Here is a 23,368-nt window from a genome sequence, read left to right on the forward strand (position 1 = left end):
TGGACTTGGGGATGACCAGATGGAGAACGGGTGCTGCTTCCCGAACATTCCGGGCACCCCAACCTCAGAGGCAAGGCTAAGGAAGACGGGCTGGCTAACGAGGTGAGAGGGAGCAGCCAGGGCAGAGGGAGGATCAGAGAAACCAGGGGCCCCAGGAGGTGAGTTTCAGGAGGGAGGAGAAGAGGGGGAGAGCCCAAGTCTCCCAAATGCTCTGGGAAACCTGTTAGGATGAGGCCTGAGAACACATTAGAATTGGCAGTGTGGGGTGGCTGGGACCCCGGCAAGTGCAGTTTTGAGGACTGGTGGGGGACGGAGGCCATGATGGCTCCGGCAGAGGAGCAAAATGAAAGGCGAGAAGTTTCAAGAACTTGCCGGAAGGGAGCATAGATGGGGCTGGGAAGCTGGGGGCAGCAGGGGATCAAGGGAGGGATTTTGCTTGTTTCTTTTGTTTTTCTTTCTTTCTTTTTTTTTTTTTTTAAGTTTATTTATTTATTTTGAAAGAGAGAGCAGGGGAGGGGCAGAGAGATAGGGGCATAAGAGAGAATCCCAAGCAGGTTCCATGCTATCAGCGTGGAGCCCGACGTGGGGCTTGAACTTACGGACTGTGAGATCATGACCTGAGCCTAAATTGAGTCGGAGGCCTAACCAACTGAGCCACCCAGGCACTCTGTTTCCTTCTAAGATGGGAGGTACAGGAGCATAGTTGTAAACTGTGAGCTGCCAGGAACGGTCCCACAGAGAGGGAAGAGTGGCCGCACAGGAGGGCAGAGGGCCGCCGAGAAGCCCAGAGCCAGCGAGCCTGCAGCAGGAGGGGAAGGGGGGCCTTGTCAGAGCGGCACAGCAGGAGAGGCCGTCACCCCTGTGGGTTCACCCATGTGACGCTGAGATGGTCTGAACTGGGGGCAACTCTACCAACTCACGAGGGCCTCGACGACAGGCCCACGATGTTCCGCCCCGGTATCCCCAGGGCTCACCGCGAGGTCCTGCACACTGAGACGCTCCGCAGTGTCCATTAAAGGAACGCATCCACCTTCTTGTTGGAGGAAAACAAAATTTAATACAGCTGTGTCCCGTGGGGATTTTCCCATTCTGTGATTTTTCGTACGTTGGATCTCTGTGGCGTGTGTGTGTGTGTGTGTGTGTGTGTGCACGTGCACGTGCGTGATGGAGGTACCTGTCTGTAATGTTCACAGACAAACACGAGGCCCAGAGGACCATGCCAGGCGCCCAGTGAGTCGGCAGCTGGTGTGCAGAGAGCGCCAGGGGGATTCCTCCGCCAGGCCGCCAGGCCTGGTCTCACTTGGAGGAACCCCCTGCTTCAGGGTTCTAAGATCTTGTGTTTCATCGTTCAGTTGTTTGTGTGGAACTGATGGAGACCCTGAGAGCAGGCACTAGGGTGCAAAAAACCATGGCCCCTCTCTCACAGAAGTTGCGTGTGTGTATGTCGGGGGAGCACCCCTCGATGAGGGACCATCAAAGACTCACAGCAGTGGTGTCCCTGATATGAGACCTGGTCCTGGGGTTTCCCTGGGGGAATGACATCGGAGCAGAGATCTCGGGGATGGGGAGATTTCACTAGGGACTCGTGCGGGGGAGGGGGGAGGGGGGAGGAAATAACCTGGGGGGGGGGTGCGCCTTCTCTAGCTAGCTCCACAGCGAGGGGTTGAGTGCCGAGACTTCCCTGTGAGAGGAAGGCAGAGGGGACAAGCCAGGCCGCTCCTCTGTGCCTCAGCTTCTTTTCCTGGGAAATGAGGATATAACCCCTGTCTTGCTTTGGGGTGGAAACCAGACCCCTGGCTGTGAGCCCCTGGGGCAGCTGCTGGAGGGGGCAGGTCAGGCCCCGGGGGGGGGGGGGGGGGGGGCGGGGGGGTCTGCCGGACAGATTTGGAACACCTAGCCCCAGGGACTCCGGGTAGGGGGCTGGGGGTTCAGTTTTCCGTGGCCTGGCTTCTCCCTGGCCCCTCGGAGCTCTTTGATGGCCTTAGAGCCAACCTTTTCCAGATGTGCTGAGCAGAGGGGTTTGCCGGAACTCTCTGGGGCTTCATCGGCCTCCTTCGTTCCCCTCCACCAGACAGACGGCCCCCTGCCAGCCGGCCTCCCCCCTCTGGCTGGGTTGCCTGCTGCCTGCTAGGCCTTGTGAAGTCCCGGACTTAGTACTCTCTTAAAACACGGCCTTTCTTCCCCGCCTCTCCTCCTCAGCCAGCCTGTGTGGATGGAGAAGCTCGGGGAGGCCGACCCCCGCAGCGTGGGGCTCGTCTGGGCTGCGTCCCCCTCCCCCGCCATGACTCCCCAGGGGACCATGGGCCTGGGCTGTCGTGGGAGGGGAGGCCTGGGCGGAAGACACTGCCCGCTGGGCCCGCTGTCCCTTGCGTCTGGCACTTAAGAATGACTAGCTTGGATGTGGAGGAGGCCAGAGGCTGGAAACCCCCTCCTCCCGCCTCGGAACTGCGGTGGGACAGCCCCTTCCCTCCCACCGGCCCCGCTGCTATTAATCAAGAGATTAATAATCTCCTGCCTCCCTTTCTGAAACCCCCACTCCCATTTCCTGTTGAGTCTCCAGCCTGTCTCGGTACCTCCCAGTCTGGTCCTCCCCGTGGTGGTCCCTGGTAAGGAAGTGGGGCCAGGAGCCTGCAGCCAAAGTGCCCAGTTGGGGGGGGGGCAGCGGTGCCCCCACGTGAGGTCTCGGGGCTGGCGATGCCCAGATGATAGCCCTGTGCTGGCACACACTGAGGGACCTCCTGATGCTTTGGGGACCCCACCCACCTTTGGAGGCCAAAGAGCCATGGCCTCCACTTACACACCTCCAGTGACGGGCACCTCACCCCTCCTGGGATCCTTTTCTTCAAATGCCCTTTCACATGACCTTGTGCACCCAGGGCCACCTTTGGGGAAACACGGGATACATCTGCCCCCTTTGCGGAGGGTAGTCATTGAGGAGCTCGTGACTTCAGCCCTCTGTACTTGCTGAGAGGCTCTTGGGGGACCCTTCTCCATCTGCTCACAGTGGGGGCAGCTTCCTGCCTGGCTGCCCACATAAGAACATGCGGCCACAGGTGGGGTGTCTCTAGGCAGATCTGACCACCACACTCCTCGGTGCCACGGTCCCTGGGTGGCCTCCCCATAGCTGGGAGGGGTGGTCTCCTAGCCAGTGCACAAGGCTGTCTGTTGAGGGCGAGGTAAACCACATCAAGTCTTCTGATTATTTTTTAATCTATAAAATAAGAGTGAAATTCAGCTCTACTGATTTTTAATATATGCCAAGACAGCATGTAATACACATGTACAGACATGTATGAATTAACATGGATGGATATATTAAATTTTTTTTTAATGTTTATTTTTGAGAGAGGGAGAGAGAGAGAGAGAGAGTGAGCAGGGGAGGGACAGAGAGAGAGAGAGAGACAGACAGAGAGACTCAAGCAGGCTCCAGGCTCTGAGCTGTCAGCACAGGGCCCGATGCGGGGCTCGAACCCACAAACTGTGAGATCATGACCTGAGCCGAAGTCGGACACTTAACCGACCGAGTTGCCTGGGTGCCCCAGTTAATATGTGTATATGGCGGGCTTGAGCATATTTTGCTGGTCAGCAGATGCTCTGGAAGGCCTAGCCAACATCAGCCACTGCGGTCTCCACGTGCCCAGGCCAGACTCCTTGCCGGCTTTGGGGGCTTTCACAGCCGCCCTGCCTGCTCCCCAAATGCACCAGATCTCATCCCAAACCACCTCCTGTCTCTCCTGGTGCTGGCTGCCTCCTCGCCTTCTCAGCTCAGCGGAACTTCCTCAAGCGTTCTACAATGTAGGGAGACTTTTCGGGCCCCTCCCGGTGGAAGTGGCCCTGCCCTGCCCGCCCCATCCCTGCCGGCCGTCAGTTTCCAGCGATGCCCCCCACCCGACACCCTGAGCAGCTCTGCGGAGCTGTGGTGTCGTGGCTGGCATTGCAGTTGCCATCTGGTACGCCGTCCGTTGTTTCTTTCATTCTACCCATTTTTATTGAGCGCACAGGACGTGCCCTACCCTGAGCTAGGCCTGGGGCACAGCCAGCGGCTTTAGTAGAGGGGACAGGCATCAGATGAATGCACGGGTGGTGGTAAGTGTTTGGAAGACAAGTCAGAGTTCTATGACAGTATAAACCGAGGGGACCCAGCCTGCGGTGGGGTGGTTGTGACTGAGAGCAGGCTGGTCAAGGAGGCCCTCCCAGAGGAGGCGTCACGTTTTCCCAGCCTGGGGGGCCGTGCTGGACTTCGTGGGTGTCTCGGGCAGAGGGAACAGTAGGTGACAAGCTCTGACACGGCGAGGAGCTCTGGGGGTTCATCAGCTCAAAGGCCGATGCTGCTGGGGGTCCCCAGAGGGGTCAGAGATCGGTGAGCGGGGAGGCAGCCAAGGTGGATAGCGGCCAGATCTGGGAAGTCCACGTGGTCATCCGAAGGATTTGGGTTGTGTCCTAAGATTAAAGAGAAGCCGGGCAGGTTTATGGAGGAAGTTTGTGCTTTGAAAACTGGAGCTTGTACGGAGGCTGGAGGAGGGGGGGTGGGTGTGGGAGCTGGGCTCCCATTAGGGGTCATGGCCGCCTGCTGGGAGGGTGGTGATGGAGGCTGGACTGGGGTGGGTGGGGGGCAAGCGGTGGGCAGGTAGGACCTACCTGGTGGAGGTTGAGCTCTCAGGGCTCTGTCATGGGAGGAGCACAGAGGGGGAGAGTCAAAGTCCTCGTGGATATCTGAGTAATGACCCCCAGGGGAGTGTGTATTCTGGAGTTTGCTGGTGAGGGAAGCCCCAGGATCCGCCCATCAGACGGAGCAAATCCGAAGAGGTCAGAAGTCCCTAAATTTGGGTCATCTTGGAAAAAACAACAACCCAGAACTGGTGAGGTGGGAGACACCCCATGGAGACTCTAAATTGCGTTTGGAGAATTTCAAGGTAAGAAGGGACCTTTGAATCTGTGGCATCCCAGCCCAGACTTCACAGAGGGCTCAGAGAGGCGGGGGCTCACTCAAAGCTCCCAGAGGGGCAGAGATGCATTGGAGTGAACTAGAAACAAAGCAGCCAGAAAGCCCCATGTTTATCTTGCCTGACCGCATGTTTGATCCCCTCGGGCCAAGGCGGCCTGGGCTGTCCTTGCGGGGGCCACCCTGTGCACATCTGCAGCGTCTCCCTCCCTGTATCTGGATCTCGGCTGGGCCATCTGACCTCTTGGATGCATTGGGTGGGAGGTGGGGGGGGGCAGCCAATGAAAAGACGGGCCCTGGAGGGTATACAGTCTAGCGTGGGGAGCGGGCTCGTCCACATCCTGATGGCGCAGGCCGACTGGGGGCTCCACACAAGCTCGGGCGGGGACTGTGTCCTCATCCACAAAACGGGACAGTGATACAGGACCAGTGGGCCAAGCATCCGGTGTTCAGCAGATACAACTCCCTTCCATCCCTCTTTCTTTTCTGAGCCAGTTTTGGCACCAGTAAAGTGGGCATGTATGGAGAGCACTTTCTGTGGACCAGTGAGCGACTTCTGCTCCCTCAGCCCGTGCCCATAGCTGTGTGGCCTTGGATGCCTGTTGGCCAGCAGGCTCCAGGAGGACCGTCACGTCACGGGAGCCAGACCCCCAGGCAGTCGGTGGGTCCAAAGTGTTGCCCACTTACTACGTGCCAGGCACAGACAAGGGCCTTGCCCTCCTGGAGCCCGTGGTGTGGCAGAGACACAGGCATCAGTTATGAGTCAGGAATGCAGTTTGTAACCTGGGGGAAATGCTATGAAGGCAGGGCACAGGGACACAGGGCACAGGCGGGAACGCTGATGTGGTCAGAGGCCTCAGGAGGGCTTCCTGGAGGAGAGGGCCTTTGAGATGGGGGTGGAGGGGACTGGGCCTTAACTAGGTAACACAGAGAGAAAGAGAGAGAGAGAGCACGCACGAGCGAGCATCCCTTAAGTGATTTGGAAGGCCAGTATGGCTGGAAAGCAGGAACGAGGGACTTAAGGGTCAGGGGCCTGGTGGGTGCCAGGCCAGAGCACGCAGGGCTCGTGGACCATGGTGTGGACTTCGTTCTCCCCTCCAGTGGACACCGCAGCACTACAGAGTCAACAGGCTGGAGGGCCATCTCCACCTGGGGGAGAATCGGGCCCCAGAGGCCAATCTGGTTTCTCTTCCTCCCGCATCCATCCGGGAGTCGTTAAAGCCCTGGTGGTGGGGGTCGCTCCCGGGTCCACGTGGCCCCCGCCCAGGACCTCATCCTTGGGTCGTCACATCGCCTCCAAGGAACAGGCCTGCCACCACCACCTGGATGGTGGGGTGAGCCCCGTGCGGGGGTGCAGCCTCTTCTGGGGAGCCCTAGGCTAGCCGGGTTCTCTCCAGGAGCACAGGGGTCCCCGAGTGAGACCGACCTCAAGAGGTTCAGCGAAGTCTGTAAACGCTGGGATTATTGCTGTTTGTCTGATTGTGGGGGCGGCCTGGGGGCTGATCTGATTTGAAAGGGATTGCTCCCTGGGGTGAGGGATGGGAGCGGGGCGGGAGGTGTCTCTGCCCCTTGGGAACAGTCTTCAAACAGCTGCAGAAGGTATAGTTGCCCCCTTACCTCACAGAGGCACTCAACACGGTGTGAGTTTGTGTCTGTGTGTACTTCTGTTGATGGACCGGGTTTTGACAAAGAGCCACTATGTCTGTTTTAAGGTGTGACAGGTGACGTTCTGATGCACGTGCACATTGTGAAATGATTACCGCAAACTAAAGAGCACATGCACCACGGCCCCCAGGTACCATTTGTGTGTGTGTGGTGAGAACGTTGGGTGTCTACTCTCCTAGCGAACTTCCGCTCTGTGATACGTCATGATTATTTAGCTTATTTCTTTTATTTATTTATTTATTTATTTAAAAAAATTTTTTTTTTTCAACGTTTATTTATTTTTGGGACAGAGAGAGACAGAGCATGAACGGGGGAGGGGCAGAGAGAGAGGGAGACACAGAATCGGAAGCAGGCTCCAGGCTCCGAGCCATCAGCCCAGAGCCTGACGCGGGGCTCGAACTCCCGGACCGCGAGATCGTGACCTGGCTGAAGTCGGACGCTTAACCGACTGCGCCACCCAGGCGCCCCAAGCTTATTTCTTTTTAAGGCTTATTTATTTTTGAGAGAGAGAAGGAGCGCACACAAGGGGCAGAGAGAGTGAGAGAGAGAGAGAACCCCAAGCAGGCTCCGAGCTGTCAGCGCAGAGCCCGATGTGGGGCTCGAACGCACGAACCGTGAGATCACGACCCGAGCCGAAATCAAGAGTCGGGCGCTTAACTGACTGAGCCATCCAGGCGCCCCTATGGTACAGTTGTGACAGTTGTCACATTGTTTATTAGGTTTCTAAGACTTATTTGTCTTATAACCAAAAGTTTGCACCCTTTTATCAATCTCTTCCTCTTTCCCCCACCTCCTAGCCTCTGCTAACCACCATTCTATTCTGTGTTACTATGAATTCCACCCTTTTAAAAAAAATTTTTTTTAACTTTTATTAAACCATTTTTTGTCATGCTTATTTATTTTTGAGAGACAGTGAGAGGGACAGAGTGTGAGCGGGGGAGGGGCAGAGAGAGACACGGAATCCGAAGCAGGCTCCTGGCTCTGAGCTGTCAGCATAGAGCCTGACACGGGGCTCCAACCCATGAGCCGTGGGATCGTGCCCTGAGCTGAAGCCCCATGCTTAACAACTGAGCCCCCCAGCCGCCCCTGAATTCCACTCTTTTGATGACGTTGTTCCGTATACGAGATCATTCATTTTTGTCTTTCTGTGTCTGGCTTTTTTCACTTAGCACAATGTCCTCCAGGCTCATCCAGGTTGTCACATACGGCATTTCCTCCTTTTTTGTGGCTGAATAATATTCTATCGTGTGTGTGTGTGTGTGTGTGTGTGTGTGTGTCTAATTTCTTTATCCATTCATCTGTTGATGGACACTCCAGTTGTTTCTACGTCTTGGTTATTGTGAATAATGCTGCAGTGGACAATGGGGATGCAGATACCTCTTTGAGATACTGATCCGATTTCCTTTGGATAAATACCCAGAAGGGGGATTGCTGGGTCATATGATAATTCTATTTTTAATAATCTGAGGGACCTCCAAATGCTTTTCCACAGTGGCTGAACCAATTTACATTCCCACCGACAGTGCACGAGAGGTCCCTCTTCCCCACATCCTTATCAACACTTAGTATCTTGTCTTTTTCTTTTTCTTTTTTTTTAGGAGAGAGAAAGAGGGAGAGAGCGAGAGGGGGAGAGGGACAGAGGGAGAGATAGAGAATCTTTTTTTTAAAGTTTATTTATTTTGAGAGAGGGAGAGAGCAAGAGAGCGTGCAAGTTGGGACATTTATTTAATAGACAGTCCTTGAGTTTGGGAAGTCCAAGATCAAGGTTATGGAGCAGAGAAGATCAGCATTGGACTGGTAGGCTGAGTAAAGAAAATCTGCCCTCCCCCATGGGGGTGAGCGTCATCCAATCCGTTGAAGGCCTGGACAGAACACAAAGACAGAGGAAGGGCCCATTTACTCTCTTCTGGAGACATCCATCCACTCGCACCCTTGGACATCAGCACTCCTGGTCCTTGGGTCTCGGGACTCGAACTAGGACTTACACCCTCGGCCCCCTGGGCCTCCCTGGGAGCCACGCCACAGGCTTTGCTGGGCCTCCAGCTTGCAGATGGCAGATTATGGGACCGCTCAGCCTCCATCGTTGCGTGAGCCAACTCCTATAAATAAATCTCTTTCTGTATGTCTCCATGTAGGCCAGTGGTTCAGCTGCTCTGGAGAGCCTAATACAGCTACTGTTTTCAATTATACTAATGGTCGTGAAGCTATTCCTGGGTATCAGTTGCCCCTCCCATCTATGAAGCCCTCCCAAATACAGCCTCATCTGCTTCATCTTCTATAGTCACATCAATAAGTAACTGATAGGGGCGCCTGGGTAGCTCAGTCGGTTGGGCGTCCGACTTCAGATCAGGTCGTGATCTCATGGTTGGTGAGTTCGAGCCCCGCGTCGGGCTCTGGGCTGACAGCTCAGAGCCTGGAGCCTGCTTCGGATTCTGCGTCTCCCTCTCTCTCTGCCCCTTCCTCCCCCGCCCCCCTCAAAAATAGATAAACAACAACAACAAAAAAAAATAAAATAAATAACTGATAAGAGGAAATGCAAATCAAAGCCACAATGAGATTATCACCTCACACCTGTTAAGATGGCTACTATCAGTAAGACAAAAGATACAGGGGGGTGCCTGGGTGACTCAGTCGGTTAAGCGTCTGACTCTTGATTCCGCTCAGGTCGTGATCCCAGGGTCATGGGATCGAGCTCCGTGTTGGGCTCCCCACGGGGCATGGAGTCTGCTTAAGATTCTCTCTCTCCCTCTGCCCCTCTCCCCTGCTTGCTCTCTCTCTCTCTCTTTCTCTCTCAAATAAATAAATAAATAGTATTAAGCTAAACACTAGATTTATGTATTTTACTGCATGTAAATTGTACTTTAATAAAAACATTCCATTCCAATGCGAGGCATGAACTCCCTGCTTCGCTTCAAAGCACTTAGCGCTGCCTGTGCTTATACGTTATATAACGTATAACGTCATCGCGTGTGTGCTGATGTGGCAGAGAGGACCCATGCTTGCATTCCCACCGTCTGGCACATGGCAGGCTCTTGGCATGTACCTGCCGAGTTCACGGATGAGTGTCGGGTTCAAACCAGTCTCTGTGCAAGTTGCCGTGGGGGGGCTCAGGTGGGAGCCTGTGGACGCTGGCCAGGGGCGGGGGTGCTTCACAGAGGAGGGCAGGACATTTGGGTCATACCCTGAAGGCTCTTGGGAATTTATCTCAGGCAGAGTAGAGGAGGAAGGGCAGGTAGACAGAGGGGCCTGCATGTGCAAAGGCCCAGAGGCAGGAAGAGTGGGTTGTGCAGCGGTGGTAGGAGCCCTGGCTGATGGTGGCAGGCAGGAGGAAGGGAGCATAGAAGGTAGGAGCGTCTTCTTTACTGACCTAAAGAGCTTAGTCTGTGGGAGCCATGGGAGGTTTTGAGAGAGGGCAGTCACGAAATTGGATCTGCATTTTAGAAAGATCACTGGGTTTGCAGAGTGGACCTCAGTGGAAGGGCTGGGGGGGGGGCTAGCCCAGCCTGTGCCCAGGCTGCGAACACTGCCTGCTGCCTAGGGCGGTCAGGTGAGACCTGAGGGCTGGTGAAGCAGCGCCACCTACTGGTGCTCCTGGACTTCACAGGCCGTCTGGTTCCTTCTGGTCCCGGAGTGGGACAGGCCAGCCCATGGCCCACAGAACGGAGGGCAGAAAGACACCCTCTCTGGAGCGTGAGCGTTCCCTCTAGTTCAGAGCCCGAGATCAAGATCTTGTGCAGGGAGGAAAAATGTTCCCTCGAACGAACACAAATTGTAGTTTCTGCCACCTTGTAGCAGCGTGACCTTGAGAAAGTTACTTAACTTCTCTGTGCCTCAGTTTCCTCATCTGTAAATTAGGATTAGTAACAGTATCCACCCGTTGAGATTGTTATGAGCTGGCGAACGTAAAACACTCGGAACAGTGACTGGAGCGTGGCGAACACTCAAAGCTCTTACGAGATTTATTCTTGTGTTATCATCGTGGTCATTCGAGGCGTGGATTGAGGGATGCTTGGTGCATTTGGATGGCTCACAGGCTGGAGGGTGGAATGATATTCCATTGTGTGTGTACACACCACAGCGCAAGGGCCAGCACTCGTGGCTAAGCAGGCCGACCCCCTGACCGCAGTGGGGACGGCCGAAGGGCGTGGGCCAGGAGGAACGAGGTCAGATCTGCATTTTGCAAAGCCAGCATCTGTGTACCCCTCCTGCTCTGGGCACCTTGCATACGCACCCTCCCAGAAAGCCTCACGCCCCTCATCCTGGTCTCCATGGAGTCCTCATGAGCAACGTGGGCAACTCCATATCAAGAGTTGAGGCAGAGCCTGAAGCCCGGGTCTTGTGTCCCCGCCGCCCAGGGCTCCAACTACCCCATGGCGCCGAGGTTATAGGAGGCACCCCGTTCGTGGCATCCGCTGCGCTTGGCTGGATGCGAGCAGCAAGTAACTCGACCCTTTTCCTGCCTTGCACGTCTGCCCTGGGGAGTGCGGGGGTGGGGGGGTGGGTTCCATAGCTTTGCTGGTCCCCCTCAGCAGGAGCACCAGTCTCGTTCCAGGAATTGATTTAAAAACTGTCATCTTTTATCTAAATTAAAGCTTCCTCCCTCTCCTGGCTGGGCCTCGCTTCAAGCTGGGAGATCTGCAGCAGGAAGGCCGTGTGAGTGTTGAGCGTGTGAAAGCATGGGAGCGCACGTGCATGTGAGCATGTGTGAGTGCAAAAGCACGTGAGAGGGTGTGTGCACGTAAGGGTGTGTGTTTATTACAACCTACAGAACCTACAGACCCCCTGCCCCCCCCACCACCCCCACCGCCCTGTGGCAGTGTTTCCGGGAGGCAGTTGTGAGTCCAAAGGTCTGGGTCTGCTGTCCTGGTCCCAGCATGCAGACTCCTGGACCCTCATTTGAAGTTTCCTGCCCCTGGCTGCACACAGCCTCACTGCCCCCACTTCCACCTCCAGGGGGGAAGCTGGTTTGCCAGAACGTTCATGAAACATGAGCGAGAAGAATTTTTTTTTTTTTAAGAGAAATTAGTGTAACAGGGTTGTTCAGATTTAGTGCAGGATTTCTGAAATTTGAGACGCGACTCGTGTGTTTTCCTGTCAACAGGGCATCTCGAAACGTCACGCCTGCTGCTACCAATTAATTCATAATTTTCCCATTCACCGATTAAGTTGCTTGGTGTCAGCAGATCCGGATTTTGTGAACTCATGAAGCTCTGTTTTCAAGAGGAAGTTGTGCGAATGAGATCGAGCAGCAAAGTTATAATGATGCATGGAAATCGAATAGTAAAGCCAAATTTATCCCCTTGTGAAATTGGGTCCTATGTTGTGTGTGTGTCTGTGTGTGTGGTAACATTATGTTAGTTTTGGACGTATAGTGTTTGACTTGATATTTGAATATGTTGCCAAATGATCACCACGATAATTCTAGCTAACATCTGTCACCACACACAGTTACAAAAATTATTTTTCTAGTCCTTTTTTTTAAGTTTGTTCATTCGTTTTGAGAGAGAGAGAGTGGACACACCGGAGAGAGGCAGGGCAGGGCAGAGAGGGAGAAGGAGAGAATATCCCAAGCGGGCTCCACACCGTCAGTGCGGAGCCCAACGTGGGGCTCAATGCCACAAACTGTGAGATGGTGACCTGAGCTGAAATCAAGAGTCAGATGCTTAACTGACCGAACCACCCACGTGCCCCTCCACCCCAAGATGGATGGGAACTTGAAGATCTACTCTCTTAGCGACTTTCCCATATTCTACTCGGTGTTATTAACTATAGTCACCCTGCTGTACATTACATCCCAAGACTTGTTAATTTTATGACTGGAAGTTTCTACCTTTTGACCCCCTCCATCCATTTCGCTCCCCCCTCCTCTGCCCCAACTCGGGCAATCGTGTCTGTACTCTGTACGTATGACCCTGTTTTTTTCTTTTTCTTATATTCCACCTATAAGTGAAATCATACAGTATTTGTCTTTCTCTGATGTATTTCACTTAGCATAACGCCTGCAAGGTTCATCCCTGTTGCCGCAAATGGCAAGATTTCCTTCCTTTTTATGGCTGATATTTCATTTGTACATATACGCACCACATTTTATTAGCTGTTCCTCTATCGATGGACGCTTAGGCTGTTGCCCTGTGTTGGCTGTTGTACCTCATGCTGCAGTGGACATGTGGAGCAGGTAGCGTCTCGAATTCATTTTTTTGTTTTCCTTGGACTAAATCCCCAGAAGTGGAATTGCTGGATCACATGGGAGTTGTATTTTTAATTTTTAGAGGAGCTGTCAGCTGCCACACCAATTTCCACGGTGGCTGCACCAATTTACATCCCCACATGAGGGGATGCGTGAGGGCTCCCCCTTCTCCATATCCTCGCCAACACTTGTTGTTTCTTGTCTTCTTTTTATTATTATTATTATTTAAGTTTATTTATTTATTTTGAGAGGGAGAGAGGGAGAGGGCGTGAGCAGGGAGCGGCAGAGAGAGGGAGAGAGAAAGAATCCCAAGCAGGCTTTGCGCTGTCCGCGCAGAGCCTGACGCGGGGCTCGAGCCCACAAACCGTGAGATCATGACCTGAGCCGAAACCAAGAGTCGGCCGCCTAAGCGACTGAGCCACCCAGGCGCCCGTTTCTTGTCTTTTTGAAGACAGCCATTCTCACCTCTGCGCACGCTCGAGGTGATAGCTCGTTGTGGTCTGGTGGTCTCTTTTATGTCTCAGAGTTTTGCAAAATAGTATCAAGCTTACTTGCAAGAAAAAGTTCACGACTGCAGGAGTGTGAAAGTTTACTGTGGGACCCACCGCACTTTGTGGGAGTTTTCTAGGGCTGTGAGGGTCCCACCATCGGGATTGCGAGTTTTCGTTGACGTGTCTCTATCATCCGCTAGGCTGTGATTTTCTCGAGGATGGGACTCAGTTTTATCAGTCGGTGACCGCAGGATTCCGTGTAGTTGGCGCTCATATGTATTCATTGGATGAATCAACCGAAGAAATGACTGGGAAAGAGTGTTGGAATTCAGTAACTTCGGGGTGGTTAGAAGTCATGCACGTTCTGATATTTTTCTTTCCCTTATTCGTGATCTTGGTCCGTGTCTTAGCTCGGGCCGCCGCAGCAAAATATCACGGGCTGGGTGGTTTCAACAACAGAAATGTGTTTTCTCAGATGGCCACCGTCTCGCTGTGTCCTCACACGGCCTTTCCTGAGTGTGTGCGTGAGCAGAGATCTCTCTCTCTCTGTCTTCCTCTTCTCATAAGGCCACCAGTTCTAAGGAATTAGGGCCCCATCCTAACGACCTCATTTAACTAATTACCTCCTAAAGACCTTATATGCAAATACAGTCATGTGGCAGGGTGGGCGGGGCTTCAACATATGAGTTGTGGGAACGCAGCTCAGTCCATGGCTGACATTTTCCCACCCTAGGTGGCCACGCTTGGAGACCTGCAGGAAGGCAGAGCTGGGGAGGGACTTTATAATGCACCCAGCACAGAGAGGGGTGGTCACTTACCCGGGGCCACACAGCCAGTGGGCACAGAGCTGGGATGATGGACTCCACTACCCAGGTGGCTCCCAGAGCCCTGGGGCTGGGGCTGGGGCTGGGGGGCGGGGGTGGACGGGCGCTCACACTCTCCTGATGCTGCCCTTGTGTTAGTTACAGGACTCTGATCAGACCCACATACAAAGTGTCCTACCGCACGGTGACGGTGCTGGAGTGGAGATGCTGTCCTGGCTTCACCGGGAGCAACTGTGATGAGGGTGAGTCTGCCAGGGTGTGTGTGTGTGGGGGGGTGGGGGTGGGGGGGGAGTCCAGGCCAAACGGCTGGGGGCGGGGCACTGGGTGCAGGGGGACCGGGCACTGGCTGGGCCGGGCCATGGAGTTCTGCCGGTGGGCACCGAGGCGGGGTCCCTGTGTGCCCCGGTCGGGTGCAGGATGGAGGCGAATTATGAGCCCTATAGCCTGGGGGAACGGATTCGATTTGCCGCCTCTTTCTTCTGCTCTGGTGGATGGGGGGCGGGCAGGGCTGGCCACCGGGTCTCTGAGCAGGCGCAGCTGAGAGTTCACCAGCCTTGGAGCCGCGTCTGTTGTAGAATGAGGCAAACTGACCTGGTGGCCGGTGAACTGATTGTCCTGCCCTTCTGTCCCCGCTCCCGAGGGAGGGTGGGAGGAGAGGGCCCGAGCTGGGGCCTTCCTTCCGAGCCCCTGGACCGGGTCCCAGCCTGCCTCTGCAACCCGAGGGGGCCAGACGGCAGCACTCAGGTGGGTCAGGGAGGGATGACAGCAAATCCCCACCGCGCTCATGGCCAAGGAAGGTGGGTTCTGCCCAACCAACAGGTTTGCAGCCCACCTTGTTCCCGTGCTAGCTGGTCGGTCTGGAGGCTCAGGGGCCAGTTTTGCATTTGGGAACGGTGGCTTTCTACGACGTTGACTTTCTGATAAAATTATTTTCTGTCATTTTTTTTTATCATCCAGCTTACTGATTTTTTGTTTTACATATATGCTTTTATAAGTTAGGTGATAATGAAGTTACGATCAGTTATAATATGTTAGGAACATGCTCTCACTGTAAACTGCCTAAAATTCTTTGGGTTGTAAATAATAACGTAACAGAAGTAGCAGGAGTAATAATGATGACGATGCTTCAGGGGGCCCGTGGCCCAAAGCGGAGCTGCGGGAGGGGGCCGGGAGGCAAAAAGGGTCCAGTGGTACCGCCCTTCCTGACTTACAAGGCACCTGATCCTGGGAGGGGAGCTGGCCCACACTTGGGGGTGGGGCATAGAGCTGTGGTGGGTCTTTCCTTGGAGAGGAGCAGGAGGGGGCCGAGGGGTGGGGGGAGGCCAGGCTCCCTGAGGTGAAATTGGGGGTGGCTGGACCGCACATACTTGATGTGAAAGACCACGGTTCACATCAGGTGCCTGGTTGAGTCGGAGGCCCTCAGAGCCAGGATCTGGATTTACTTCTCCTGTCAATGCCACGGCCATGGGGAGAGACACCTGGTCCCTCCCACTGAACAGAGCAGTCATGCTGTCTGGATTCTGCAAGGAGCTGGGCAGGCAGGGGTTTCGAGGGACGTGATTGATTTACCCTGAAGTAACTAACTGAGTTTTCAGTGACCAATAAAACAAGCAACGTTGGACTCATACAGAGAAGGGCCCCTCTCTCTGCTCATCTTTAGAGGCCTCTGCTCAGCATTGGGAATGCTTCGGGCTCTTCTCTAAACTCCCAGAGCCCCCGATGCTCCCTGGCCCCCATCGTTGCCTTAGCTGACTGTAACCGTGTGTTTTCATGTCTGCCTCCCCCAACTGCCTCTCACCACCTTGCAGACTGTGTGTTTCTTCTAAGGGTAACTGAGCCCGAATAGGGCTCCTTCCTCCCTCTCCTGGAAACCACCGCACTGCCTAAGCATGTACGTTTTTCATCTCTTTTTGTGTTCTCCTTATTAAAGGGATGAACTAGTAAACGAAGCGTAAGCCTCAGAATGTCTGAGTTCGCAATCTCACGCAGATAGAACACGAGCATGTGTGTGACAGAACTCATTAAGGTAACCAGCAGAACAGCAAAAGAGATTCAAAAGGGGATTCGAGAAAGTGATATAGATGCGACGGGGGAGGGGGCCCAGACCACCCTTAGGTCTGATAATCCACTGGGAGAACTCACAGAGCCGAAGAGCTCTTGCCTTCACAGCTTGTGGTTTATTACAGCGAAAGGCACAGATTCAGATCCTCAAACGGAGGACACCCATGGGACAGGGACCAGGAGGGGTCACACCCAGAGCTGCCGGGTGAGGTGCAGACAGCCGTTAAGTTCTCCCAGCACATGTAAAACAAGTTGACCAAAGTGTGGTGACCAGACGCTGGGAGAGACCTAACCCCGTATTTGCCCTATAGGAGCAATGGTTCAACATTTGCTAATTCAGAACCATGGTGACTTTAGAGAACACAGCTAAGGAGAATTAGACATGTCTAAGTATCTGTAACTATAATAGGTATATATCTAGAAATGTTTTTTCCTTATTACAAAAGCAAGCGCACGTTCGGTGTAGACAAGATAAAAATACCCAGAATCATGCCTCTCAAGGTAACCTTGAACCTCACTTTGGTGAAAAGCCTTCAGACCTTTTTTCCTGTGCTTTCATGTCAGTTGGACGCTTTCGATAACTTTCTTTTTCACATAAGTTACCATGAATGTTTATCCGTGTCGATAGATAGCTTTCTGCAGCAGTATTATTAGTGGCTGTAAAATTTGGGTATATACTTTATTAACTGAACCCCTACTACAAGATATTGAAGTTGCTCCCAAGTTTTAAATTATTGCTAACATTACTGTAAACATCTTTTTTTTTTCTGAGATAAAATTTACATACTCTGAAAAGCACCACTCTTTTTTTTTTTTAATTTTATTTTTATTTATTTTGAGTGAGAAAGAGAGAGAATGAGCATGAGCGGGTGGGGGACAGAGAGAGGGAGAGAGAATCCCAAGCAGGCTCCACGCTGTCAGTGCAGAGCCCGACGTGGGCCTCGATCTCACAAACCGTGAGATCATGACCTGAGCCAAAGTTGGATTCGTAACCAACTGAGCCACCCAGGCGCCCCTGAAATGCACCACTCTTTAAGTGTATGCTTTGATGAGTTTGATACATGCACACATTTCCATCACCTCCTGGAAAGTTCCCACCCCTTAGCAGCCACTGTGCTGATTTCTGTCACTAGATCAGTTATTCAAGTACGTATTCTTGAACTTCATATACATGGAAGCATATAATATATTCTCTTGTGTGTGGTTTCTTTCAATTATTATAATGTTTTTTGAGATTTATTCATATTGTGATATGTGTATCAGTTAATTCATTTTTATTGCTGGGTATTATCCTACTGTATAAATAACCACAATTTTATTTATGTATTGTCCTGTGGATAGATCTTTGGGTTGTTTCTAGTTTTTGGCTTTAAGAATAACACTTCTGTGAACATTCTTGTAATATCTTTCTGTGGATATATGTCTTTATTTCCCTTGGGTAAATCCCTGCAAGTGGAATTGCAAAGTGATGTTGTACATTTAGCTTTATAGGAAAGAGCCGAACTGTTTCCCACCAGTTCCGGTTGCTCCACATTGTTGCCAACATTTGGTGCTGTCAGCCTTTTTAATTTTAGCCATTCTAATGCGTCTGAAATGGTCTCTTGTTGTGATTGTAGTTTGCACTTCTCTGTTGACTAAGGATGTTGAGCATCTTTTTGTATGTCTATCTGACATACTTACCAGCCATTCTTATAGTTTCTTCTGTGAACTGTCTGTTCAGGACTTTTGCTCATTTTTAATTAGGTTGTTTAACTTCCTAAGAAATAGCCAAATGGTTTTCCAAAGAGGTTTTAATATTTTACAGTCCCATAAGCAAAGCGTGTTCCAGTTGCTCCACATTCTTGCCAATATTTGATGTGTTAGTCTTTTTTGATTGTAGCTGTTGTAGTGGGAATGAAATGGAACATAGTTGTAATTTCTTCTTTTTAAAGACTGCTTTGACCACTCTAGTTCCTTTGCATCTCCATAAAAACTTCACACAACTTACCAATATCTACAAAAAAAAAAAAGTGTTTGTTGTGATGGGGAGTAGGATTGTGATGAATTTATAGACCAGTTTGGGGAGAAGGGGTACCTTAATAATGAGTCTCCTCATTCATGAACATGGTATAGCTTTTCATTTATTTAGGTCTTTAATTTTCAGCTTGTAGAGTAGAGGTATTGCTTGTTGCTTATTAAGTTTATCTCTAAGTATTTTGTATTTTTTGTGCTTTTTTTAAAAAAATGGGATTGCTTTAGGGGCACCTGAGTGGCTCACTTGGTGTAATGTCCAACTCTTTTTGGCTCAGGTCATGCATTGGGCTCCACACTGAGCATGGGGCCTGCTTAAGATTCTCTCTCTTTTTCCTGTGCCCCTCTGCCTTGCTCACACTGTCTTTCTTCTAAAGAAAAATGGGATTGCTGTTTAAATTTTCATTTCGTAATTGTTTTCCTGCTAATATATAGAAATATATTTGATTTTTAATATTGACTTGGTATCTAAAAACCAGGCTAAATTCATTTATTAGTTCTATAGCTTATTTATGGATTTCTTTGGGTTTTCTGTGTAATCTATTATGTCCTTTGTGGATAAAGATATGTTTGCTTCTTCCTTTCAAATATTAATGCATTTTGTTTTATTTTTCTTGCTTTATTGGACTGGCTAGAACTTCTGGTAAGATGTTAAACAGAAGTGGTGAGAACAGATATAGTTGCCTTGTTTCTGATCACAGTGGAGTAAGTTCTCCATTTCAGTATGAAGTATGCTGTCCACAGTAGATTTTTTCATATATGCCATGTATCAGATGAGAATAGTCACTTTTAGTCTTACTTTGTTGAGACTGTTCATCAGGAAGAGGTGCTGAATCTTGTCAAATGCTTTTTCTTCATCTACACTGGGGTGATCATTTTTTAAATTCCTTTATTTTGTTAATGTGGCAAATTACATTGACTCGGAATACTAAATCAACCCTTTGTTCTTGGGAATAATGTTATTATTACTGGGATCAACCATATTTGGATGCACTATTCATTTTTATATTCCTGTATTTGATATTTCTCTGTAATTTTCTTTCCTTATAATGTCTGTCAGTGTTTTGGTTATGAGGATTATGCTGTTCTCGCAAAAAGAATTGGGACATTTCCCCTCCTCCTGTATTTTCTAAAAGCATTTTCTTGTGAAGCTGATACTACTTTTTCCTTAAAAGGTGAATAGAATTCAACATTTACATTACATGTGGACCTGTATGTTTCTTTGTAGGGAAGGTTTTGATAACACATTTGTTTTCTTTAATAGACATAGAGCTATCCAGGTGTTCTGTTTGTTTTTTTTTAATGTTTATTTATTTAGGGGAGAGGGGGGATGGAGGAGCAGAGAGAGAGGGAGACACAGAATCTGAAGCAGGCTCCAGGCTCTGAGCTGTCAGCACAGAGCCTGACACGGGACTCAAACTCACGAACCGTGAGATCGTGACGTGAGCTGAAGTCAGACGCTTAACCGACTGAGCCCCCCCAGACGCCCATAACAGGTTATCTTTTTAACAGGTGAAGGGAGGAAAAAAATCTTCTGTTTATCCTAAGTTATCATTTCTAGTGATCTTTGTTTCTCCTAGAGCTCTGAGGTTCCATCTGGTATCCCTTTTCCTCAGCCCCAGGAAGTTCTTTCAGTATTTCTTGTATTGCAGGTCTGCTTGTCGTGAATTCTCTCTACTTAAATATATTTTTTCGATACCTATTTTGCCTTAATTTATTTTTAATAATCAGTGACTTAATTGACTGGCAAAATACACATAACATAAAATTTACCATTTTAGCCATTTTAAAGAATATAATTAATTCAGTGATTTTAAGTATGTTCACAGGGTTTTACAACCATCACCACTATCTAGTTCCGGAACTTTTTTATCCCTCCAAAGGGAAACCCTATACCTCTTAAGCAGTCATTCATCATTCCCCTCTTCCTTTAGCCCTTGGCAACCGCAAATCTGCCTTCTGTCTCTATTGATTTCCCTGTTCTGGATATTTCATATAAATAGAATCATGCAATATGTGGCCTTTTGAGTCTGACTTCTTTTACTTAGCATAATGCTTTGAAGCTTCATCCAAATTGTGGGCTATATCCAAATAATGAATAATATTCCATTATATGGATAGACCACATTTTGTTTATTCATTCGTCAGTTGATGGACATTTGGGCTGTTTCCACCTTTTGGCTGTTGTGAATAAGGCTGCTGTGAACATTCATGTACAAGTTCTGTTTGAACACCTGTTTTCGATTCTTTTTGATATATATTAGGATTGGTATTTCTGAGTCATATGGTAATTCTGTGTTAAACTTGCTAGGAGTGGCAAAACTTTTTTCATAGTGGCTATCCCATTTTATGTTCCCATTCCGTTGTACAAGGGTTACAATTTCTTCACGTCATCTCCAATCCTTCAGTGGTTGAATAATATTTTCATTGAGTTCATAATTCTGGGTCGATGATTTTTTTCTTTCAGTGCTTTAAACAGACTGGTTATTCCATTGTCGTTTGGCATCCATTGTTTCTGGTGAGACATCTGTTGTATTCATTTTGTTGTTTCTTTTCTGGAATGTGTCTTTTTCCCCCCTCTGGTTGTTTGTAAGATTTTTCTTTATCCTTGTCTTTTAGCAGTCTGACTATGATGTTATCAGGTAAGATTTTCTTAATTCTGTTTGGGCTTCTTTGAGCATCTTGGATCCATAAGCCAATGAGTTGTGTGTGTGTGTGTGTGTGTGTGTGTGTGTGTGTGTGTTGTTTTAACCAAATCAGGAAAATTTTGTTCATTATTTTTTGAAGTATTTTTTCCCCCATTTTCTCTTCTCCTCTGGGGATTTCTCAGATGTTAGATTTCTTGATATTGTCACTGAGACTTTGTTTTTTCCCTCTTCTTCAGTCTAGATAATTTCTTTTTTCTTTTTCTTATTTTATTTATTTATTTATTTATTTATTTATTTATTTGAGAGAAAGAGAGAACACGTACAAACATTGGAGGCATAGAGGGAGAGGGAGAGGGAGAGAGAGAATCCTAAGAGAATCTTAATCCAGTGCAGGGTTCAGTTCCACAAATGTGAGATCATGACCTGAGCCAAAATCAAGTGTTGGGTGCTCAACAGACTGAGCCACCCAGACACCCCCAGTCTAGATAGTTTCTATTGATCTGTTCTCATGTTCATTGACTCTTCTGATGTCCGCAATCTTCTGTTCAGTCCATTTCAGACACTGTCTTTTTCAGTTCTAGAATGTCCATTTCTGTGTCTGTGTGGTTTATAGTCCCCTGATAAGATTTCTCCATCTATTCACTTATTATGATCATAATTTATTTTATGAAATAGAATTTCTATATAATAACTACTTTTGAAGTCATTTGTCTTCTATTTCCAAATATGGGTCATTTTAGGATTTGTTTATATTGACCCTTTCCCTTGGACTTGGGTCACAACTGCCCCTGTCATTCTTTCCGTGTTAATAACTTTTGCTTATATATTGGACAGTTTGAATGATATGTGGTAGTGATTCCAGTTTCCTTGAAGAATGTTGATTTTTGTTCTAGCAAGCAGTGAAATTACTTTAAATTTGTGAGGCCTCGGTTTTTACACTTCATTGGGTGGGTATGTAAATCCCTTAGACCTGGAATATAGTTTTTACTCCTCAGGTTTGGACTTTCTGTGGTTTCAAAGGCAAGCCCTAGATGGAGATACTCGAGCTCCAAATGCGGAGAGACACAAGCGCTAAATCATCGCCCTTCTCTTGGGCAGAGGCTGATATCTCTGCTCAGCTTTTGTAACCTTCCCACTGTTGCTTTCTGCTCAGCTCCTTGGAATCTCCCCTACACACACATGCATAATTCAGGGGTCAGCCAAGGACTTCAGGGGAGTTCGTACACAGAGTTTGGGGCTCTCTGCTCTATTAGCTTGTTTCTTATTAGATTTCTTCCTTCACTTTCCACGTCCTCTGGCAGCCTTAAGCCTAAACAACTGCAGGTTTTGACCTAGGTTCCGGCCGCCCTACACCGCCTGAACTGAATCTTTCCCTCGGGGGGAAAAGCCATGTAACGTAGCAAGTTCTGTTTTCTTTTTTGCAACGGTTGACTTCAGTTTCTGCTGGACTTTTGTTGCTCTCTAGGGTTTTCAAATAATTGTTTAAAAAATTATCTAGACTTTATGATCTTTTTTTAAATGTTTATTTATTTTTGAGAGAGACAGAGCATGAGCAGAGGAGGGGCAGAGAGAGAGAGAGGGAGACACAGGATCTGAAGCAGGCTCCAGGCTCTGAGCCATTAGCACAGAGCCCGACTCAGGTCTCGAACCCACGGACCGTGAAATCATGACCTGAGCCGAGTCAGACGCTCAACCGACTGAGCCCCCCAGGCACCCCGAGACCCTGTAATCTTTACCTATAGTTAGTCTGATACAAGCTCCTCCACCAGAAACAGAACAGACACTTTGTGACCATCTTTGCAGTTAAATCTGCGTCAACACCTTTAATAATTTCTTTAGGATCAATCCCTGTGCAGAACTGTTGGGTATACATGAGGGGCATAGGTCAAGGCTTTGAATCATACTGCCAAATTAGCCCCTGGAAAGGTTGCTGATTACACTGTTGCGGACAGACTTGAGAGATTCTGGGTGTGGGGGCAGAAAGTATTTTCACCATCTGTGTCTCCTTGTGGTGGCCAGCATAGTGCCTGCCCTTTAGTTGGGATTCTGGCAGGGCTGTTGACTGATTCTGCACCTGGACATGATCTGGGACATGATCAAAGGAGTCAGCATTAAGCACGGGATACAGTACCATTACTTTACCCCCAGATTTAATTTAAAAAGTAGTTCCTTAACCTACATTCCGCCAGGAGATATCCCTCCACTTAGCTCAATTGGCTGGAAGCAGAGGTGACTTCATCACCTTTGTCAACATCATATCATCACATCATTATTTCTCACCTTTGAAATGGTACTTCACGGTTTTTGTTTTTAATGTTTATTTATTGTTGAGACAGAGAGAGACAAAGCACGAGCAGGGGAGGTTCAGAGAGGGAGGGAGACACAGAATCCGAAGCAGGCTCCAGGCTCCGAGCTGTCAGCACAGAGCCCGATGTGGGGCTCAAACTCACGAGCTGTGAGATCATGACCTGAGCCAAAGTTGGACACTTAACTGACTGAGCCACCCAGGCACCCCTACACTTGATTTTTTTATTTTTTAT

The 23,368-nt window shown here is 49.7% G+C and overlaps 1 protein-coding gene across 2 annotated transcripts in view; it reads left to right on the top strand.

The window, feature by feature from the left end:
• Positions 1-23,368, top strand: part of COL26A1 (collagen type XXVI alpha 1 chain) — a 167,532-nt gene that overhangs the window by 61,190 nt on the left and 82,974 nt on the right. Inside the window, exon 3 of one of the 2 annotated variants that reach the window (XM_047838768.1) lies at positions 14,248-14,351. In XM_047838768.1, the coding sequence (XP_047694724.1) occupies positions 14,248-14,351 (104 nt within the window). The remainder of the gene's footprint in view (positions 1-14,247; positions 14,352-23,368) is intronic. The other variant, XM_047838769.1, reaches the window with a different exon arrangement.

The sequence above is a fragment of the Prionailurus viverrinus genome, chromosome E3, assembly GCF_022837055.1.
Source record: "Prionailurus viverrinus isolate Anna chromosome E3, UM_Priviv_1.0, whole genome shotgun sequence".
NCBI lineage: Eukaryota > Metazoa > Chordata > Mammalia > Carnivora > Felidae > Prionailurus > Prionailurus viverrinus.